Source organism: Ciconia boyciana, chromosome 17, assembly GCF_034638445.1.
Source record: "Ciconia boyciana chromosome 17, ASM3463844v1, whole genome shotgun sequence".
Classification (NCBI taxonomy): domain Eukaryota; kingdom Metazoa; phylum Chordata; class Aves; order Ciconiiformes; family Ciconiidae; genus Ciconia; species Ciconia boyciana.
The window spans coordinates 710,788-732,524 of NC_132950.1; the positions used below are offsets into that span (position 1 = coordinate 710,788).

General features: G+C 52.1%; 2 protein-coding genes across 3 annotated transcripts in view; both read right to left on the minus strand.

Annotated features, from left to right (window-relative positions):
• Positions 1 to 599: 599 nt before the first annotated feature.
• Positions 600 to 3,553, minus strand: SUPT4H1 (SPT4 homolog, DSIF elongation factor subunit). Its single transcript, XM_072882042.1, has 5 exons — positions 3,392 to 3,553; positions 2,944 to 3,050; positions 2,771 to 2,826; positions 2,517 to 2,570; positions 600 to 1,017 (listed from the first exon to the last, which is right to left on the minus strand). The coding sequence occupies exons 1-5, from the start codon at positions 3,458 to 3,460 to the stop codon at positions 950 to 952; spliced, it is 354 nt and encodes a 117-aa protein (XP_072738143.1). The 5' UTR covers positions 3,461 to 3,553; the 3' UTR covers positions 600 to 949.
• Positions 3,554 to 6,854: 3,301 nt separating this feature from the next.
• The window catches only part of RNF43 (ring finger protein 43), a 59,516-nt gene continuing 44,633 nt past the window's right edge, over positions 6,855 to 21,737 (minus strand). For both annotated transcript variants that reach the window (XM_072882040.1, XM_072882041.1), the window contains exons 4-10: positions 18,781 to 18,855; positions 17,331 to 17,462; positions 16,707 to 16,808; positions 15,888 to 16,043; positions 15,140 to 15,242; positions 13,163 to 14,692; positions 6,855 to 6,989 (exon numbers count right to left, since the gene is read on the minus strand). In XM_072882040.1, coding sequence (XP_072738141.1) covers positions 6,946 to 6,989; positions 13,163 to 14,692; positions 15,140 to 15,242; positions 15,888 to 16,043; positions 16,707 to 16,808; positions 17,331 to 17,462; positions 18,781 to 18,855 — 2,142 coding nt within the window. In that variant the 3' untranslated portion in view covers positions 6,855 to 6,945. The remainder of the gene's footprint in view (positions 6,990 to 13,162; positions 14,693 to 15,139; positions 15,243 to 15,887; positions 16,044 to 16,706; positions 16,809 to 17,330; positions 17,463 to 18,780; positions 18,856 to 21,737) is intronic.

The following is a 21,737-nucleotide window of genomic DNA, read 5'->3' on the forward strand; positions in this document are numbered from 1 at the left end:
ACAAAAATTAAGCAAGAGCCATGAGCTAAGGAGACCAAATCTCCAAAGGAGCCCATGCAATGCAGACACTATCCAAGCTGGCACTGGGAACAGCCACACCTCTACAAATATGAGGCTGGATGGGTGTTTGCACCCCTGCTTGTCCGTCCCTCCCCTCTGCAAGGCCCAGGGCTGCCTCCCAACCACTCCAGCAATGGGCTCATCTTGCTCTGCCTGCCCTGAAGGCCAGCAACGGCCACTTGAAGGTCCTTCAAGCCTGCTTCCTTGTCCCTTGTAGAGGACCCTGCAGGCCCAGGGCACCACGACCTCCAGATAACTACCTCTACATGAAATACTTAACATCATCTTACCTATTCCATCCAGCCATGAGCTGTAAGGCACAAATTGCTAGTCTGCTTGTTCCTACAGTGAAGGATGCCCCAATTCAGCCAGGATCTCCCTCTCGAGGCAGGAATGTGGTCCATGGCACAAGAAGTGATGGCAATCGTAGGCTCTGAACAGTCCGGCAGGCAGGGGGCTGAGCGCCAAACCCCTCACCACACCATCCGCTCCCTGCAGCAGGTGAAACTAGTGACGGAGTATACAGATGGACTCAACTCTGACGAGGCAGTATGTTTTATTGAAATATTTACACAGCTATATCCCAGCTCTCCTCTTTTCCACACCAACTGTAAAAAAGCTTGTGCATCACCACTGAACACCACTTTCCCAGACCTACTCACACACCCCCCTTGTCAAGGCTCAAAAAAATGTCTATGGTCTGTGTGGGCAGAGCGTGATATTGGAGTCCAGAGGTACTGAGCGAGAGGAGCCGAGCCAGCAAGCTCCCTCTGAGTCCAGGCTCGCTTTCCCACATGTTAAAGCTAAAAGGTTTCGGAGCAGTGCCCCGCGTGCCTGCTGCCTCTCTGAACGCAGCACCAGGGAATCCTCCAGGCAGCACAAGAGCCCCTTAGGTTTTTATAGCTGTGTCTCGGGACTTGTAAGCCACGCCACGGCTCTTCAGCTCTCGGACGATCCCTGCAGCAAGGAGACAAACACGTTTCAGTACTCTCTAGGGATGAGGAGCCCTGAAAAAATCTGGTTGCTCTGTCATGTAGCCTTCATTGCAGAGATCAAGAACTGGACAATCATCTTCTTGATTTCTTCCAATAGAGCTGTTCAGAGTGTTCCCTCTTCTAGTTTAAATGCCTAGATAGAGCTCCCAAACATCAACTCTTGTTTTGCCTTGGGAAAGAACCAGGTAGAGATTTTATTTAAATTATTTCCTACCTGAAAATGTCTGAATGTTATGACTGTACTGAACAGGTCAAGCTCTTAAGGGTACTTCTTAAATCTTTCAGTCACTTCTGTGACCTGCCTGCATGTCCCACCTTCTCAGTAACCCCTGAAGAACAGGGATAGCAGAAGAGCACCACGGGGTTCAGCACAGCTCTCATCAGCGCCACGCACCAAGGGACAGCCAAATGACAGCTTGCAAGGCCCACGAGTGCAGCCTGCTGGCTACCACACTCCCCAGTCCTCTCGCTCCTCCCCATGATGCAAGGATGGGGCGAGCAAGGCCAAAGGCAGCATCTCCCACCCATACTCCCTCCACCTGCTGCCCTGTGCACCCTGCCTGCAGCTGCATCGAGCTCACGCCATCATCTGCTGCACTCCGGTTATTTCGGATGTGCCCAAAGCTGTGCCAGCAGGTCTTGGCTTCAAGCCTCGTGATGTTCCAGCTCCTTCCCAATGCAGATGGTGGAACTCAGGTCAGAAATAAGGAGCCTGGGATTCCAGACAAAAGCACAGCTTTCACCCTGGGGATACGGGGTTGCAGGACTCCTGGGAAGGGGCACAGGTTAGGAGTCTGCTCTGGGGCTACGTACAGGGCAGGGGCTCTCAGCCAGACGGATGATGCAGGTTCTGCATTACAGAGATAAGGCCAACCATCTAAACCCTCCATTCCATTTATAAATGCACAAAACCCACCTTAACATAAGCCCTCAGTGCAGTATGATGATGGAAAGGGGTATCTGCTCACCAAGATTGCCATAACAGGACTCCATCCTGCAAAACTCTTTTATATGGACAAACCTCTGTTTCCCTGTAGCTGATTGGTTTGAAATGCGCCCTCTTTCTGGAGTCACCCTTTAATCACAGTTTATCCCTCTGACAGCCTGCCTGGTATCACAGGTTTTAGTCAGCAGCACCTTCAATATCAACTTCTGGCCCACATAGTGCTGAATGCCTGCAGGTAGAAATCCTGTCTGCAGAACCGAAACCACCCTCCCGTTCAGCATCTCCTTCTTGCAGTCACCTCACTAATCCCTTCACCCACACGACATGTGCTCTGTTCACAATACACAGTGTTCACTGAACCCCCCAATCCTGATTTCATCACACAGGTACAGTGCAATGCACCGCCCAGTTTGCCACCTCAGAGATGGCTACAGCCCCAACACCTAATGTGCAGAATAATCCCTCAGCTGCCATCCATGCAGGAGCCTCCCCTTAACACAAGCTGGCAGCGTTACCTTGGGGCAGGCGGCCGGTCACAGACACTGCGTAGACACCCGGCTTGAAGTTACCTGGGGGAAAGAAAACACCAAGTTACCCTGCACAGCAGCAGCCCGGCGGGCAAGCATCCCTGCCAGCCTCCACTGATGCCCCCTCACCGGGAGCAGAAAGCCCCTCCGCAGCCCGAACTGCAACTTCCACCACCCCAGGGAAGGGTTTGCTAGAGAAAAGGGATCTTCGGCTCTCAAACCAGCTGGGAAAAAAAACTCACTGATTCGCTGCCACTTGGAGACCCAGCTGTCCTCAGGGCTCATCATCGCGATGATCCTGCGGGAGGGATGGGAGTGAGGTTTCCCGGCCAGGTGACACCGCAGTGCCACCACGGCGTCCCCACGCACCCCGGGGAACGCGGCCGGCCCGGGCCCGGGCCCCGGCCCCACTCACCCGTCGAAGGAGGAGCTGGTGCAGTCGTAGACCATCTCCCGGTTGCCCTTCATCTGCAGGTAGGCATCGCAGTTGTCGCAGCCGTCGTACTCGAACTGGTCGATGGTCTGGGGGGGACGGAGGCGTCAGCGCGGGGCCGGAGGTGGGGGGGGGGGCAGCCGGGACCGGGGCGGCCGCAGGGGCTGGGGGAGGGAGGGGAGAGCCGGGCAAGGCCGGCGGGAGCCCGGGAGGCCTGCGCCGGGGGAAGGGCAGGAGCCCCGGGACGGCGGGGAAGGCCCGTCCGGGCGGGGAAGCGCCCAGAGGCCGAGGCAGGCCCGAGCCGGGCGGTAGGCGCGGGGGGGAGAGGGGCCCGGGCCGCGGCAGGGAGGCCCGGGCCGGGCGGGGGAAGGCCCGGGCCGCGGCAGGGAGGCCCGGGCCGGGCGGGGAGCGGGGCCGGGGCCGGTCGCACCTTGACGAGGGAGCAGAGCAGGCAGGCGCGGAGGTGCCGCAGGTCCTTGGGCACGGTCTCCAGCGCCATTCCGCCGCCGCCGCCGCCCGCGCTTCCGCCGCGCAGGCGCAGAGAGGGGCCGGGCCGGGCCTGGCGGCGGCGGCGGCGGCGGCGGCGGCTGGGCTCTGCCCGGGGGCCCGCAGGGTGCGCCCGGGGGAGGCGGCCGGGAGCCGGCGGGGGCGGGCAGCGCCGCCCGGGCGGGCCCCGTGGCTCCAGTCACGGGCAGAGCCGGCCCACGGGCCCGGGCCGGCCGCCGGGCCGCGGCCCCCTCACCGTCCCAGCCATTTCTTTCCTTTGGCGGCGCAGCCCCGATGGCTCGGTAGAATGAACAAAATCAGGCGAGCAGACCGGGTACGTGGATAAATATATTAGTAAATAAATATATTTCTGAGCACATCAGCATATTCACACATCTTTGTTTCTATCGGACATTAAATACACAGTTTTGCATATATATAAAACGTATTCTTCCTTTTTTGGGGGTCATAATTTATTCCCAAGCCCCAAGAGCCAGGACAGACTCAGCAAAAAAAACCAAACAAAACAAAAACCACCAACAACAAAAAAACCCCTATATTCACATTTCAAACGGATCTGAACATCATGAACGGGAGAGCAGAGGCTCTGTGCAGGCAGGGAGGAGGCCCAGCCAGCCCGGCCCACGGTACCGTCTGAGGGGTGGGAGGTCGGTGGTCCCCGGGGAAGGGCTGTGGCTTCGGTTTCGAACAGAGGGAGTTCAGGATGCTCTGGCTTCCATCAGTTTTCAGCTGGGAGTTTGGACGCAAGGAAGGAAAATGAGCTCTGCTTCATTGCAGTGATGCTGGAGGAGTTCGGTGACGGAGCCCAAGGGTACTGAGCACTGAAAAGCATCGCCCAGAAGCGAGAGGTGCAGGAACTGAGAGGAGCTGCTTCCCATTTTCTCAAATATTGCTTCTTCCCTTCCAGGCAGCCAAGGATGGTAGTCCATCTATTGAAGAGGATCTTAAAAACCACCTTCCCGGAGAGTTCCTCCCTCTCCTCCCACCTGAGTACCCACCGAGGCAGACCTGCACACTCATTCAGCTCAGCAAGCCCCGGGGAGAGGGCCCAGCATCTAGGATGGCCGTTTTCTAGATAAAAAGGAGCAGCAGCATAACATCAGGAAAGGAAAACACTTTAAAGCAGGCATTGCCCTGCACAGCCTGGTAATACTGCAGTAGGGAGTGGAAAGGGTGCGTTAGTGCTGACCACTTTCTCCAAGAAGCTTGGGGCTTGCCGCAGATTCAGAGCCCTCCTTTTTTTTAAGGATAAGGAGGGAAAGAGAGGAGGACTTTTAGACTACAAACTAGATGCTCGTTGCTTTGAGGCAGTGAAATGCATCCCTGGAGGCTCTCAGCCTTCTTGACTCCTACAGAAACCAGCGGGAGCACCCGGCGTCATGACCCTCCCCTCTGCAAAGTCATTTGAGCCCTCCAGGATGGTCAAGGATGTAGGGAGCTGGCTGAGACAAGCCATGGACCATGTGCACAAGAAGTTGAATGGGGGAATCTAGACCTGCTCCCGTTTTTTTTTCCTCTAGTTTAAGACTGACTTCCCTGCAAGGGAGAAAACATCTGCTTGCTCTGTAGCACAAGCAAGAAGAGCCTGGAAAGGTTAAAATATAATTCTGCTGGGTTCTTTGATGAAAGAAATTCAGCTCTTCTTTAGACTGAAAGGTCCTGCAGTGGCTCAGTCACAGGAGACACGAAATGAACACTAGCAAGGGAATAATGTTTTGTTTAAAACAGTGCTATTGGCTGACTTTTAATACCATCACTTGAATGTCAGTGGCTGATTAGCAGCTGGGACAAAGATGCCTTTTTCAAAGATTAAGGGCGGCAAACCCCATAAAAAGCTTTCCTCATTAACGAAGGAAGGCAGAGGCAGGATTATTCTGAACTGGGACTACATAACCAATGCGCTCTGTTGAACTGGAGGAGAAGCTGCTGCTTCAAAGGAAGACACAGAAAGCTTACTGAGCACTGAGCAGATGGGGGAAGTCTGTCCCTACACCAGGTTTCAAATTGTCAGGAGTTACCTTCGGCTCTAGTGTTGTATCCTCACCAATGCTTCATTAGCATTAACTCTGGAAACACTTGGTGCTATATAAATGTGCGCTTCACGTGAGAATCTGGCTAATTCTTTGGCCTCAATGATCATTTAGGGCAATGAACTCAAAAGTCTAATTCCCTACTGTATGAAAACTGTTTGGGTTCTATATGTTTTGAATTTGGCAGGTTTTATTTTACTTGAATGTCCCCAAATTATGGGATGCAGGAAAAAAGAGCTAGTGACATTCCAAAAAAACCCCCACAAATGAGAGGGGGAAAAAAAGTGATAAACCGAGAGCCTAGCAATTTCTCAAGTTTTCTCTCTCCATCATCAAAATGTTAGAAAAGGCAGAAGGGTATTTTGAAAAATTCCTTCACAGGATCATTTCAGGTGTCTCAGGCTGGGTAATGGATGGGGCTCTGCTCTGCATTTATTATGGATGCTTTTGCTGGGAATTTTTGCTGTGTCTTGGGGCAATGAGGGAGGAAGGAGAGAAGCAGGAGCCACATGAACTCAAGGATTTTCCATGACTGCTGTGATGGGGGCATCTCAGGTTTGAAATATGCTCAACAAATGAGTTGCTCTTAACAGGGCTGGCCATCACACCTATTTTGAGGGTAGGTGGATGAGTTAGAAGATGAGTGAGAGACTTGTTCACATTGCCAGATGAGAGGGTGGATTCTTTGCAATGGAAAGAGTCTGACCCAGCTCCTTCCCAGAAATGCTGACGTCCCTGTGTCTTCACCTCTCCTGCTGTGGCAAAATGCAGCAAATGGCCAAGATGGCGTCAGCTGAGGGACAATGAAGTGATCAAAAGTGGTGAGAGCTGTTGGTTTCCAATGAAGTCAGAAGAAGCACCTTGCAGGGCAGACCTGTGAGTGGTGAGATGGAGAAGAGCTTGTTCCTGTGTCTGAAATAAGAGTGGAAAAGTTAAATGAAGAAGTCTGGCTTTTGGCCTAAGTGACGAAATGAAGCCAGGAGCTACCAGGCCACAGAAAGTCATTCCTGCAGCTTTTGGTCTCGAAGGCTTGTTTATTTTTGAAGTGTTTAGCAAAACCTTCTGTGGCATGAAGATGCCAAAATAGCAGCTTGCACTCACTCTGCGAGCTCTCCAGCCGGTGACTCCCAAGACTGGTCTCAGAGCGAGCCAGCCCACGCAGACAGATGCCACAGGATAAAGATGGGCTGCCTGTGCCTTCAAAGGAGAAAGGGACCTGGAGAACAGCTCTGTGTTTGTGTGACCATCGCAATGTGGGAACATGTGAGGAGACCACAAGTGTCACATTGCTTATTTGCAGTCTGCATCTTGGCGTGGGCCGTGCAGGTCAGGGCTGGCTATTACACGTTGCCTGTGCAGAGAGCAAGATGTGAGCTCCTCCTCGGCTGGTACGCTGAACATCTTTGTCCGCTCCAGCTCTCCAGTAAGCAAACAGGTCAGTGTTTTACTAAACTGAGTGTTCATGGACATCCTGGACCTCCTCTTCAGATCCTGCATTCAAAGAAAAGGAAAAAGAAAAGTGTCAGCTACAACTAGCTGCACATTCCCGGACTCTGCAGCTGCTGGGGCCTTGACCCTGCAATACAGAGAACAGATGCTGCAGTGAAAGACACTAAGTTTCTCCCAGTATTTTGGAGGGACTTTTCTGGCCACCTCCCCAGTCAGTTTATTCCTCTAAGTTAAAGCACAGTAAAACATAAAGATAAGATGTCAAGCTACTCTTTAAATATTTCAGAAGATACAGGCTAAGGGCATGGTACACCCCCTGATTCACATCGCTACTAGATGTTTGCTTTTGAGGCTTTTTGATGTTTGCTCTTTGAGGAAAATCTGTACAGCCGTTTTAAAAATTATTAGCAACAGAACATAACACCAATTCATATTCACACTGTGCCACGGCAGCACCGTCCAGGGACAGGGGACAACAACAACAGAAACTCCAGACAACAAAAGCAGACTGCAAGTGATGTGTGCGTGCAAGAAAGGGATGGCACATGCATTTCACGGTGTTCAAGACGTTGCACAAATTGCTTCTGAGTCCCAAACAAACCAAACCCAACAAATGGTGGTTGGCCACAAATGCCAATCCCTCATGCCCAGCCAGCAAGGACTGCAGCTCATGCTCTTCACCAGCCCCTTCTGCCTGGTGAATTATTGACAGGCAAGTGCTGAGTAGTTTACTTTGAAACGTTCAACGTAAGGGCTGCCTAGAAATGGTGCACACTGAGTTACTGCTTCAGATAGTCCCTTTCTCGCTAAGTGACTGCGTGTTGACACACACATCACAGTCCCTTTCCCAGATGTCTCTCAAGTCTGCCCAGAGCTCTCACGCAGGGTCAGCATAGCCCAGTAAAGGCATACATGCATTATTTTTCACATTTCCCTTTTCCTGAATGTTCCTGAGATAAAAAGGAAACAAATGGCCATACAGATATTCATAGAAAGCAATTCAAAACAACTTTTCAAAACAGTCACAGCAAATTCTTGTTTGTTATAAATCACCAGCGGTAGGAACAGGACCTCTGAAAATTAAATATATGGGAAGAAAACAAACAAATGAGATTCTGCTTTGAAAATGTAGCTAATTGACATGGGAAAAATTAATGCACAGAGACAGCGTTACACATATATATAGGTGTGCAGGCATGGCCAAAGTACCAGAAGACAGAGTTTGAGCATATCTGGTATTTGTGATTTGTGTCACCAGTACATTGAATAAGCCATTGCCAACTGCTTCTCATGTACACCAGCTTATGTGCAATGCAAAAGAGACTGTACAGCTTTGATCACTCTGTGATCAGTCAGATGCCCTGAGTCTCAAATAGCATTATTAAAATATTTTCTGAAAACTATGCCTGTGTGAGTGTCCCCTGTTATACAAACAGAAAGGAAGGTTAAAAAGTCTTGAATTGGGAGAGGTGGTAGAGCCTCAGCTGCTGAACTGGCCATCGAGACCCACACAAGGCAAAGACCTGAAGGAGCACACCTTGGTGACACAACAGAAATCTTGTTCTTTGGGTATTAGGTTTTAACGGTGGTCTTTTTCTGCCCTCTAATCCCTTTCCCTCTCTCTAGTAAAGATCAAAGACATGACATGAAAGGGAATGGCTAAGAGGATGAGCAGGAGATGGAGGAGAGGGGGAGGATGCTGACAGCATGCTGCAGGAGGTGAGATTTCCCAGAGAGAGAAATCAAGAGATTTCATCAGCCTGTGCTGGGAGTAATCTGGCTGTTCTGGGATGAGATCCATGCATGCTGGGGTTGTTTAGGAAGCCATCTAGCTGTAATTCATTGCTAGTTGTCTGACTTCTCTTAAAAGGATCCATTCAGCATTGCTTGAGGATTGATTCTTCAGTGAAACAACTCCCAGGTATAGTCTCCCAGGCAAGAGCGGCAGGGATGTATCTTTATGCAAACCCCACCAAGAAAAGCTGGTGGAGGTGCTCAAGGAAGCAGCATAAACTCCAAGATCATGCAAGCATCTTTGGGATCATCTGCAGCGCCTTGGCGATGGCTGTGGGCAGCGTTATTCCCTGTGATGCCAGTGCATGGCACTGCCTGCACAAGTGGAGTCTCTCCAGGGGCTGTGGACCAAGATTCAGCCTCCCCTTGCAGCTGGGCGAGGTAAGCCCACACCTGGAGGGTGCTGCATCCCACAGGAGCACCGTCAGCTTCTGGAAACCCTGGTTTAGGGACTTCCTGAGCCAGAGAGTGTATTTGCATCTCTGCATTTGATAGCTCTTGATCTAGGCTCTCTCACCCATTTTACTTCTGGCACCTACATCCTCTGGGCAATGAGCACCAGTTTTGCTACACAGCGTGTGTTACCTTATTGGGTGTTTTAAAGCTTCTGGTTCCCATTTGATGCCACCACTTATTTTGTTATAAGCACCAGTGAGTGTCTCTTATCTGCCTTCTCCCCTGCTCTCCTGATTTCATATCCTCTCTTTCATATCTGCTAATCATCTTTTTCCCACATGAAAGTCTCTATATTCTTTCTGTTTTCTCAGAAAAACTTCATTGTTGTGATTGTACTCGATACCTTTCTGCACTTTTCCCAAGTCTGCTATATTCTTTTTTGAGAAGCGGTGATCAGTGGCAGATGCTAGCTGTGAAAGCACCACAGACTTACACAGCTGCATAATGGCACTTTCTGCTTGTCCCACATTTGTTGCCAGCTAGCTCCTAATAATAATTCGATTTTTACTTAGAAGCGGTTCTGCTCGTGTGTGGCATTTTGTGCTACTTACATGGGATTTCATCCACCACTCTATTGCGTGATAACTCAGCAATGGGAGATCCTTCTGTAATGCTTTGTGATCAGTTTTAAAGCTGACAATCCTGAAGGATTTTGTCTTTTATAAACTTTGCTGTCTCCTTATCCAGGATATTTATGAGCTTCCTGAAAGGTGCAGACAGTTGGAGAACTCTACTTTCCTCCTTCTCCAAGTAACTCCTCCATTAAGACTGATCTGCACTTTGTCTCCTATTTTTTAGCAAGTTATTTACCTATGAGAGCACCTTCCCTTTTATCCTTTGAGAGCTTCATTCCCCTAAAAGATCTGTGAGGCGTTATCTCTCTCTACAAAAGTTGTGTTGCCTCCTCCCCTGGTTTTCACATTTAGCCATGTGCCTACAAGTCAGACCCTGTATTTGAATTTTTAACAATTTGCTTGGCAGGAAAGTCAGGCTCATCGTTCTGTGGCTTCAGCTATTTCAAGCTGATATTGCCCTCAGCTCTTTCTTCTGGCTCTGGGCATGGGTAACAGATTGCAGTCCACGTTCATGATTTAGCAGTTTTGTGCTTGAGCCCCTGCACGATGTGCAGGGGAGTGATCTGTAGCCCTGGCAATTTGTTACTATCCACTTTATTGATGCATTTCAGAAACACTCAAACTGGTGATTTGATTTATGAGGGATCCTGTATCCCATGCTCTGAACGGAGATGTGGCAGGGTGAGAACCTCCTCAAGCACTTCCACTCTGATCACTAATGCAATAAATTCAGTTTGCTCTTCTGCTATGCAGTTACAGCCCTTGAACATCCCTCTTAGACCTGCATTACTCCCTGGACTTGCAGAGCCTCTGGCAGCCTTCTTCCTTCTGTCGGAGTTGAAAATGTTTCCATTAATAGCCTCTCTCTTTTTCACAAGTTGTTCATAGAAATCTTTCCTGGCCTGCCTCACTGTGGCTCTGCACTTAGCTTTGCATCCAACTCTTCTGATTTCTTTCTCTAGCCACACCTTCGCTTTGGAAGAACGGCTTCTTGCTTCTAATTGCCCTCTCTGCTCTGCTGCTTGGCCAGCCCTTTTCTGGGGCTTTAAATGATCCCTGTGCCCAAAAGCATCTTATTCTTTTGACTGCTTCTTTTAGTATTATTTGAAGAAGATTCTCATGTATGTGTAGGCTCCTCTTTTGCAGGCTGTGCTAATGCAGTGTATTATAACCCTAATACCATACTCTTCCTACTTAGGCACAATTGGGGGTTTTTGTGTTACTTGACATTGGACTTTACACTCTCCTTAAGGCATAGTGTCCCTCCCATGCCACCAGAAGAGACACACTCTTCTCCTCTCTGTAATTTCACCTGGGAATTACAGGGTCCCACTGTTTGGTTTTTTTAAACTGGGTTTCTGAAAAGTTTATGTCAAAACTTTGATTTAAAGCTGGGCTTTCTAATTCATCCACTTATATTTTTAGCCTTACAGCATTTATCTAGAGGCATATATGCATTCCTCCTTGATCTCCTTGTCTATTTTTTGTGTCCTTCTCACATGGGACTGTCTATTGAGATTGTTCTTTGCTCTTTTTACTTGTTCTCTATTGAGTTATGTCCAGTCCCTTTCTAAGATAAAGAACCAATGTGATTATAACTCAGAGGTTGTGTTACGTCAACCAGTGTGTTTTCAGCTTGATGGCTTTTCTGCATAAGCCCTGCATGAGCTCCCTTCAGCTGTCCTCAGTTCCTAATAAAGTTAAATCCTTCCTTTCTATGTATTTTCTCAGTCTTACAAGGAGATTCTGACTCTCTGGCTGGTCCTGAAAGCATCCACAGAAGCTACTGCAGTCAAATAGACATAGAGTCACACTGCTTTCAAACACATTGGTCCTTCTAGCTCCTCGTAAAGGGAGGTAAGAGGGAATGAAGGCTGTGCGTGCTTGGCAAAGCACGCTGGCACTGGCTCTGGGTGGGTGTCAGAGAGCCTTCCCCCGTCACGCCATCAGGAGGTGGGCACAGATCTGGGCTGCTGGGGTGGTCTACAGAGAGAGAGAGGCATTGCAGCACGGACCCTTGCAATGCCCTGGATGCTGCAGCACCCAGTGCCCCACGTTAGGTGCACAGACTCCTGCTCTGGTGGCTTGGGGAGTCCTCCCAGTTTCTTTTTGAAATGGGAGCTCAAAGCAACTCCTGAGCAGCCTGCCCTCATGCCAGGAGGGCTCTCTCCATGTGGAGGTCCCCTGCTGTGATCCTGGGAGGGCTGTGTCCTGGCGATATCGCTGCCCATCGCCTCCAGCTCAGGGGACATCAGCACTCAGAGCTACCTGCAAACCAGAGAGACATCTCTGCCCTGCTGCCTCCTTATCTCTCGAAACGGCAGCATCCCTCCGGGCCCTTTGAAGAACCTCCTGTATCACCTATCTGCAGTGTCAGGCACTTCTGTGCCTGGGAAAAAAATCTGTTCCTGGGAGTCTGGGAGCCCAGAGTGCCACAGGCAGCCAGCACCGTGCCCCGTCCAGCCTCTCCCCCTTCCCTGCTCCCTCCTCGGCAGGCGCTCCACCACCAGGAGCCTGGGTGTGGTGTAGGGCTGGATAGACGAGCATGGGGAGGAAGTTATTATCTCCGTGGCACAATGGGCACGGTGAGTCACAAGTTTAAGGCCAGCATTTTAACAGAAATTAGGCAGCTAGATCTGTATTTGGTACCTAAATCAAAACGATTTGCCTGAGGACATGCAATGAGTCAGTGGCAGTGCGAGGAAGGGAGCCAGGCTCTGCTCGGAGCCAGCACCTGCCCATGCTGACTCGCAGGTTGCTGTATTCAGAGGAGCCTGAGAGAGCAAGACCTGGGAGCTAAACTCAGTTAGGTTCTTTCAAACAGCCTCGTCTCAAACGCATTTTCCCTCTCTCGGCAAGAGATGTAGGCAAAGGGCCAAACTTTAATTACGTCTGATTTCCAAAAGACACTAAAAAGCAACTCCCACGCAACAGAGGCAGGTGAGAAATGAGGGATGCACAAATCCATAAACTCATTTAGTCTGTTCTCCTACTACCACCGGCCATGCACACTTCCTTCCTTATTGATTCCACTTAGCTGGGGTTGGCTAAAACAGCTAGAGCCCGATAAGCCTTAATGATAATGACTCTGCCACTAAGACATCCAGACTGATGTAAGGACACTGAGAAATGCAGTCCCACCCTTCCTTTGGGAGATATTCCAGCTGCTACAGATGTTTACTTAAAAATAGCCACCTTATTTCTCATTTGTATTATTTTAGGATGAGACTGCAGGGTTCGGTGCACTCGTTAACAGACTTGCTAATCCTTCAGGCCATCATCTCCAGACAGGTGAGCTCTCTCAGTGGCCCTGCAGGAAAGCCCACCTTCAGCAAACCACCCTCATTCACCTGCTTGCTGTGAGAAGAGGCAAACACCAGACTCACTTACCCTGACTACCCTGCTGAGACGGGCAGTGAAGGTGAAGACTCAGACTGTGTCTGGGGGTGCCCGTCCCTGAGAAATCGGCAGGAACCATGCGGTTTCCCTCCCGTCCTGACAACCCCTCCTCCTGCTTTTTCAGCTCTGAGCTGGACTGCGGCACTAAACACTTCCAGAGCGGCCGAGAGCCCGAGCCGCAGGGCGGGGGAGCGCTTGGGATCAGGGGCTGGACTTCAGGCGAGCAGCGGTCGCCAGCGGGATGGCCGTGAGGAACGTGAGCGTCGCAGGCTTTGGGCAAGGCTGAGTCCTCAGGCAGGAGAGAGGGGTCAGGCTCCAGGGGACACTTTCTTTTCCTTCGGTGATGACGGCTCTGTAAGCTGTGTCTCGGGGGCAGCGGGACGGGGGATGTGCCAGCTGCTCCCAATTGTCTGTTGGCATCTACACTGAAGTCCAACCTGTTTGGAGAAGCAGAGGGGGCATGAGGGGGCTCCCGGCCTTGCTGGGGACAGGCTGGCTGTCCTGCTGGAGCTGCCTCCTGTAGCACAGTGCTGCTTTCCAGAGGCTGCTGACAGTGATGGCTTTTCTCAGTCCTCTTTTGTGTCCGAGCGCTGTGGAAGCCAACCTTGGCCCCAGAGTACCGGGATTTGCGCTGCCCAGGCCCCTGCCCAGCCCGCCCGGGTGGACACTCCGCATCTCTTCTGTAGTGATGGTGCTGGTGGTGGTGGTAGTGGACGTGGCTGAGCACCTGGGGCTTGGCCGGAGCAGCACCCCCAGGCACCATCAGGTCCAAGGACCTGGGCCGCGTCTCCCTCGGCGGCCGCGACTGCTCCTGGCCGTTGTCTGTGGTGGGTCCCTCTGAGCTGCAGTACACGAAGGGGTCGTAGTCGCTGCTGAGGGAGCTGCGGAACGTGGAGCAGCTGCCGTGGATGCCCTGCAGACTGACGTCCGTGCAGTTCAACATGGAGTCACTGGAGGAACCGTGGCAGGGCCCCGAGCTGGAGTCGCTGCCCGGCCCGTCCGCCAAGTACCCGCTGTGCTCCGTGAGATAGCTCTCCCCAGAGCCGCTGCTGTTGTGCTGGTGCCCGTGGCCGACCCCCCGGCGCAGGGTGGGTGCACGGTGCTGCTTCTGCACCAGGGCTGCCTTGAGCCCCAGGCAGGGGGCCTGGGCCTGGAGAGAACAAGTCCTGTGGGGTGGCAGCGTCTGCCCGCACGCCGAGGGGTTGGGATGCTGCTGGCTCAGCAAGCCCGGGGCCAGGGGGGACGGGTGGCCGCAGGCGAGCAGAGAGGTGGCTGGCCTGTAGGGCATGTAGTGGATGGTGCCAAAATCCAGCTGGGAGAGCTCTGGAGAGTGGAAGAAGGGGTTGCCATGGGCTGGCTCTGGGGGAAAGCTCCTGAGGTTCCTCTGAGGATATGCGTGTGGGAGGTGGTAAAGGGCATGTCCCGGGTGCTGGCGGAAAAGGTGGAGTCGCCGTCCGGGCTCCATGTCCCGAGGGGCCAGCCTGGAGCCAGCAGCCGTGGCCTGGTCCGCCGAGTCTCTGGCTGTGGAGAGAGAAGGGAGCATCCAGCATATGTCCCACAGCCCAGCTGCAGTAGCCCCAGCACTGGCGAGCCTCCACTGCACTCCCACTACGGTCCCACGTCCCACCCATGCCCTGCAAGTCCTCACTGCCACCACCAAACCGCCCCTGCTGCCCCAACCCTCAGATCCCACCTCCCTTCCCCGCAGGTCCCAGGGCTGGAAACCCCTCCTCTTGGTGCAGGTCCCAGCCCAAGCCCAGCACCTCACTGTACACTGCGGGGCTCACAGGCACAGGGACAGGGACACCTCTCCTTGCACACACCGCCCTGTACACCCATGTGCACAGAGACACATGCTCCTGCTGATGCACCAACTGTATGCATCGCCCAAGGGTACATGGACCTTCTGGGCACAATCCCTGCACCCAACCCCGTCCCTGGCCAGGAAATGCTGCGTCTGAGCCCTACCAAGAATATTGAACATGCAAAGCGGACACGTGTGGTGTTGCTGCAGCCAGGGGTCAACACACTCCCGGTGAAACTCATGGGAGCATGAGATGATCCGCAGTTCCTAGAGAGAGGTGGAGAGAAGGAGTGTGAGCAAAGAGAACCATGTCCCAAGACCTGGATGGCTCCTTCTTGATGGAAAGATGTCTAATGGCGAGCAATCTGCAGCCCAGCTTTGCATGGAGGAGCCTGTGCAGCTCTGGTTCAGCTGCTGTACAGCTCTGGTTCTGGTTCAGCTGCTGCGCAGCTCTGGTTCAGCTCTGGTTCAGTTCTGGAGCAGCCTGGCAGCTCTGGTTCTGCTTGCTGCGTCCAGCTCTCGGGTGTGAACGTCCAGAGAGGTGCTAGCCCTTGGGAATGGTGGGGGTTCAGGCTGAGTGCTTTGGAGAAGCAAACCCCACTTTTGCCCCATTGTTTCAACATGGATGTATTATGGACATTTTACCCTACTGCGACAGCTGGAGAGCCGTCTTCAGGGAATCTGAATCTGCAGGCAAGTGACTTCAGCAGGGGCAGGGCTTTTTTGGCCAAGGGGCAGGCAGACTTCCATCGATGCCGGTCCTTTCCCAGCCCTCAGGAGCTGCTGAAGGAAACATCCCAAGGGCCTCCCACCCCTGCCTGCTCAGCTGCTCAGCTCCCACTGCAGCTCCCACCTGACTGTGGCCAGGAAGCTCAGAGCCACGGCTAACCAGCAGCCATGCCCACAGCCTACCTGGCCCTCGCTGAACTCCTCCAGGCAAATCGCACAGACCGGGGCTGAGCTGCAGCTGCTGGCTGAGTCCCACCGTGACGCCGGCCGGCACCTTGCCTGGTACTTGCGCGTGGCCAGCTGCCCGATGGCCTGCATGGTCTGCTGCTGCACGGAGTCCTGCCAGGGAGAAAGGGGCTTTAAGGAGAGGCTCAGCCTTACATTGCCATACTTTTCATTGCCCTTCCATTTTCAAAATGGGATTATCAGGAATTTGAGGGCGGTACTCATTTCCAGAGGTGACTTTTTGTCTAATGTGACTTAGCCAGAGTAGGCTTTGTCACCAGCAGGAGAGATCTGGCACTGGACATTCAAAATCACTCAGCAGTGCTGAATTTTTGAGCCCCAAAGGCTTGTCTTGGTATAGGACAAATGGGGTATTCTCAAACCTGGAAATACATCTGACTCTGCAAGATGATTATTTAATTTGTTAGTTTCTATTAAAAATACTAAATCTTCTACTCTCTACCAATACAGACAATACTGTTAAAATCAAGAGCTTGTGGGCCAGCTCTGCAGCTTTGCGTGCTGGGGCAAGCTCTGAAAGGTGCTGGGACTGCAGGCTGCAGTGCTGGTGGGGCAGCAGGAGGAGAGCATGGCCACCGCACGAGGGATGCTGCCAGCCCATCTCAGGATCATTCCGCTCATCCCTGGGCCGCTCCTGCCTCATGTGGCCACATCTTCAGTTCACACAGAGGCGCATTTCCCCTCCCAAACCGTGTCTGTTCCTGCCCTTCATGCATTTCTGTTTGCTTAGACACATCTGCTCCATGAGATTCCTACCTGAGTCCTGTTCAGCTGGCACTTTGTGCGGACAACAAAAATCAAAATGATGACGACCACAGTGCTGACCACCGTGAGAAGAATCCACACGTCGTAGTCTGGCTGTTGGATAAAACAGGAAAGAAATTACTCTTGTGTGGCAGGGGTGGGATTTAGAAGCTAGGCAGGGGAATCGTGATCTCTTCCTGACCATCAGCCTTTGAATACACGATCCTTGGCCAAGCTCTACCTCTTTGCTCTTTACAGGTAAAAGAAAAAGGGTTCAGTCTTTTCTGCACATTCCAGCAGGAATGGAATTTCTCTGTCTTGCAGCAGCTCAGCTCCCTAGAGGCCATGGTCTAAGGTAGCACAAGATGAGAAAATCAAGGCTTGGTCTCACCTGAAGAAACAGGGAATCCCCTTGCCTCACTCGTGATGTTTAAGCACAAGAAACTAAGCTGAAAGCGCTTTTGAGCCTTTATTTGCAGCATGTAATCTGAATGCTGCAGACAGGCAGCTCCTGCAAAGGGCTGACATCTCCATCCCCGGGGAGGAAAGCTCAGCATCTTTGGGAAAGTCCTATTCCATGGCACAGTAGCTTGGGAGGGAGGATACAGAAGGAAGTGGGAATGGTGTGTCTCTCACCCAAGCTGGTGGCTCCTTGACCTCTATCTTCACATGGGCCTCTCTGTTCTTGTTCACAACGCCCATGAGCAGCTCAGCATCGTGGCCCCTGATCAGAACCACAGGCTGACTCAGACCTCTAGGCTTTCTCAGCTGTAAAGAAACAAACACAGTGAGAGATAGTCCAGAACATCCTGAAACAAGGACTATCCCGGTCCCTCAGGCATGTCTGGTTCCTCCAGATGCTTCTTGTGCACACTTTAGAGACTGACTGCTCCCCCAAACTTGCACTATCCCTCTATGATGAAATCAGATGGAAGCTCCTCCTCTTTTACCAACTCTTCAGCACGGCTTGCTTCATTTCCTCCAATGGTGCCTCCTCGTGCACAACTGAACACTGCTCAGTGTCTCACAGGGCTCTTTCAAGCCCCTGTGCAAAAGTTCTTGGTCTCTCCTTTTCCACGTGGTGACTGCCAACAACACTGCCAAGTGCTGCCTTCACTACAGAAATGCTTCCTCTTCTCTTCCTGTGAGACCCATCTGTGCTCCCCCTCCTCCCCCTGTGATCTGCAGGACATTCTGTTTGTTTCTGATCATACCAGCCGTTTTCCACCACGGTCCAGGCAGCCTGGCACGGGCTGGCTCAGCAAGTGTCCGAGTCTGCCCTCTCCTCCAGACTGACCTGACTCAGGGTGGCCATCTGTCCCACTAACCACTTCCCATACCCTTACTGAGCAACCTCAGCATCACCTCATGGGCCTGCACTCGCTGCTGCATTTCTCTGGCATCAGAAATTAAGTTGTAAGTGCATGAAAGAACCACAAGGGATGGATCCAGCGAGCAGGAGTCAGCCCAGAGTTTTGATAAGCTCAGGCACCAGCTCCCCTATCTGTCCTCTTATCTAATGCTGGATGCTTTTCATTATCCCTTGATTATTTCGATGGGGAACCTATTCCTTTCCAGAGATGACAGCAGTGTTGGTGGAAGGGACCTCTGGAGGTCTCTAAACCAATGTTAAACTTGCAGCAGGAGTATCACTAACAGCGTAGCAGGGTGGCTGTGACTTTGGCTTGAAAACCTGAGAAATCATCTTTCCCGTAAGGTACACCAGGGCTGTATGTACTAGATGGGATCGGGTCATCTGTGACTTCCCAAGCGGAAGCGTCCAGCTCTGGGCACAAAAGCTCAACTGACCAGACAGTGTCCTTTAAGAGCGGCAAGGTGCTGTTTGCAAGCTGCTGGCCTGCTTGTGCTGTGTGGAGATCTGGACATGCCACGGAGTGAGCAAAAGAGAAAAGCACTGTCTGTGTGCATGGATGAGCTGGGTAAGAGCTGACGTTCAAAGCCAGCCTGCAGTATCCTCCTGGGACCTCCCACTGCGTGTTGGTAGCTGGTGGGCCCTGACCTGGGCACATTTTGGGATGGAACAGGGGCACTGTGGTTTAGCTGATAATATCAATGGGGTTTGTACCTGATCGGCAGCGCTTTCGTCATCGGTAATGTCAAAAAGGATCGCACGGGCTCCACGCTCCCCCGCCAGCTTTGCCTGTCCAAAAGAACAGAAGCTTCAGGGGACATTTTGTATTGTACATCTGTATTAACATCTACCATGTCGATATGTATCTTCCTCCCTGGCTCTTCACAGGAGAAGGAAGCACGTGCTGCTTAGATTGAGAAAATAGTTTACACCCTGGTTTCTGTACTTGTGTTGAGCTGCAGTGCCTGCTCTTGCTAGAACTCTGCAGTTCATGGACGGTTTCTCCCTATAGTTGTGGAGGCAAATTATATGGTGGGCTTGCAGTCACAGCAATCCATAAACCTAAACACCAAATTCCCCAGCTGGCTGTGCCATGTGCCCCTTTGCTTCAGAGCTGGATTTGCTGGGGAGTGATCTGCAGCCCCATTAGCCCTGCTGACTGCTACGCAACCCTCCCGTCCCAGGACAGCAGGAACCTCTGCAGGTCCCCACTTCTCACCGTGCCTGCACCAGCCGCGGGCCGTCTATGGGCCTGACTCCCATACACATTGCTCTCCCTCGTCCCCGACCCCACATTCATCAGGGAGAAGCTCAGGCGATGCCTGGGCTGCAGGTCTGGTCTAGGATTAGGAGTGGGATGGCTTTTCACAGCCCACTGCTTGCTGCAGTCCAAGAAGGACAGCTTTGAGACCCACCCAAATGAGTATACATGCCACCCCGGTGAGGTCAAAGCACACTGCCTGGAGGACCTTGCGGGGTCACCCACATCCTCCCACCAAGCCCTTCGAGCCCTCCAGGCAGGCAGAGGCAGCCTCTTGTGAAAGGGAGACGGGAACGTGAACAAAGTGCAGGGCTGGGCCGCTGTTACTCATGCGGAGCCCTTTGATCTGCGCGTCCCCGAGCGCCTGTGCAAACAGGGAGCTGCCAGAGCTGCTGCAGCAGTTTACCCACTGCATTGCCAAACCCCAGCTCAGGGGCCGGAGGTCAGTGCCGCCGCTTCCCAGCTGCAATATCAAACGCAGGGTGCCGGCTGAGCGAAGGGAAGGGGCATTCCTGGCACAGCAAGTAGTGGTGGAGCAGGTTCCGCTCCATCCCTCGCTCACAGGTGCTGGTCACCTCCATCCACCTCGTCGGGGAGAAGCTGGGTGCCAGAGGTGGGTGTCTGGGTCTGGGGACAGGGACGAGGATGTGAATGGAGGTGCAGACAGTCGGGAATATCATGGAGGCAGGGCTGAAGGCTCTGAGTTGCTGGTAGGATTTGACACTCTTGGGTTTGGTATACCAGATGGGGAAGCTGGAAAAGTGGAATCAGAGGCTTGGGGCAGGGAACAGAGACTGGGGTCCTGCCTGGGATCAAAGGAGCCTCAGCGTTTGCCAGCACTGAGGAAGAAACAGGACTTTCAGGTAGTGACTTCCACCCATTGGAGCCAGTCAAGCTTTGAACAATGAACAGCTCTACAAAGATTTTATCCTGCTAAAGACACCGACGATGGGGAAACAAAAAACTGAGACTGGACAAGTGACTCTTCCCAACATCTTTCTGACTCCTGTTGCAAAGCACACAACTTTTGTTCAAGCTATTCACAGCCTGCTTGCTGCAGTCACTTTCTGAGTGCTTACTGTCTTTGTGTCGGATTTCTTCAGCCACATGGCAAGGCTGACCTCCCTCTTTGAGGACTGAAACACTTTTGGTGCAAATATGTATTTACAGGATGATTTAGGAGGTTTCAGCAGTCTGTCAACCAGACTTGCAATCAATGGTTCACTCACCAAAAAAATTACAAATGAGGCATCAGAAAGAAAAATAAATCACTTCAAATTGATTCCAGAGGTATTTTCCATGCCTTCCTTTCCCCTTGCAGACCAAACACCTCCCCTACTGGTTTTAGCTTTGGATGCTGAAGCAGTGCTAGAATTTAAGAGAGGAGAAGCAGAAAAGTGCATCAGGTGGCTGGTGGCATTATCCTCATGCTGGGCTGGACAGGGTTGTCTGTGTGCACTGCTTGGCTGGGTGACAGCTAAAGCAGAGGTTATGATAACACTTTGCACATGGCTATTTTTATCATCATTGATACAGCGCTGCAATTCAACATGCAAAGGTTTACCACAAGAAACACATGCCAGGAAAACAAGGCTTCTGCTCCAGCAAGCACCAGCCACATCCCACAGCTACATCCCTGCTCTTGAGAAGCGTTGTCCAGGGATTTTGAAGAAGAGATCTGTATGATGTTGGAGGGAAGGAGCTTGGCAGAGGCTTCAGGAGGATGGAGAAGCAGCCAAACAGCAATTGCAGGGGGATGGAGGAACCAAGGTACAAGGCAGGGCCCGGGGATGTGGCCAGCTTAAGGAGCATCTGCCTGTATTTCATAGCTAAACTAGCCCTATCTGTGGGGAGAAGAGTTGTGAGCCTCCCTGGGTGAGATCTTGGAGCAGGAGTACCTGCAGGCAGGATGGCAACCGATGTCACGTTCAGCTGGATCTCAAAATCTGGTGTTGGATTTGGCTCTGGTAACAAAGCAATGATGACTAAAGGCCAGTGAACTGTCACTCTATGAAGTCATGAGCATGGCAATGAACTGAGGGGTTTATTTGCTTTGGGGGAGTTAGTGGTCCTGGAAAAGGGATCAAGGCTAGTGAGGATGACCATAGTGCAGCAGCACACCATGTCTTGTCCTTGTCCCTGTGCAGGCCTTCCTCAGCCGATCCCTGGACTCGGTGACACGCTGCTACTTCCAGTCCTGCGATCAGAGACTCAAAGATTAAGGAGAAAACTAGCAAAGCAGTTTTTAAACCTTTTAGGTTCTTAAGTGGAAGATGCGTCTTTGAAGCTGCTCCTTCCTCCTGTTCAAGATCCTCCACAGTAGCTGCACTGACCAAACCAGCCATTGCTGCCCCCACCCCCAGCATCCTCCCCTGTGAGATGTGTCAGCCTGGGACCACTATAACGCGAT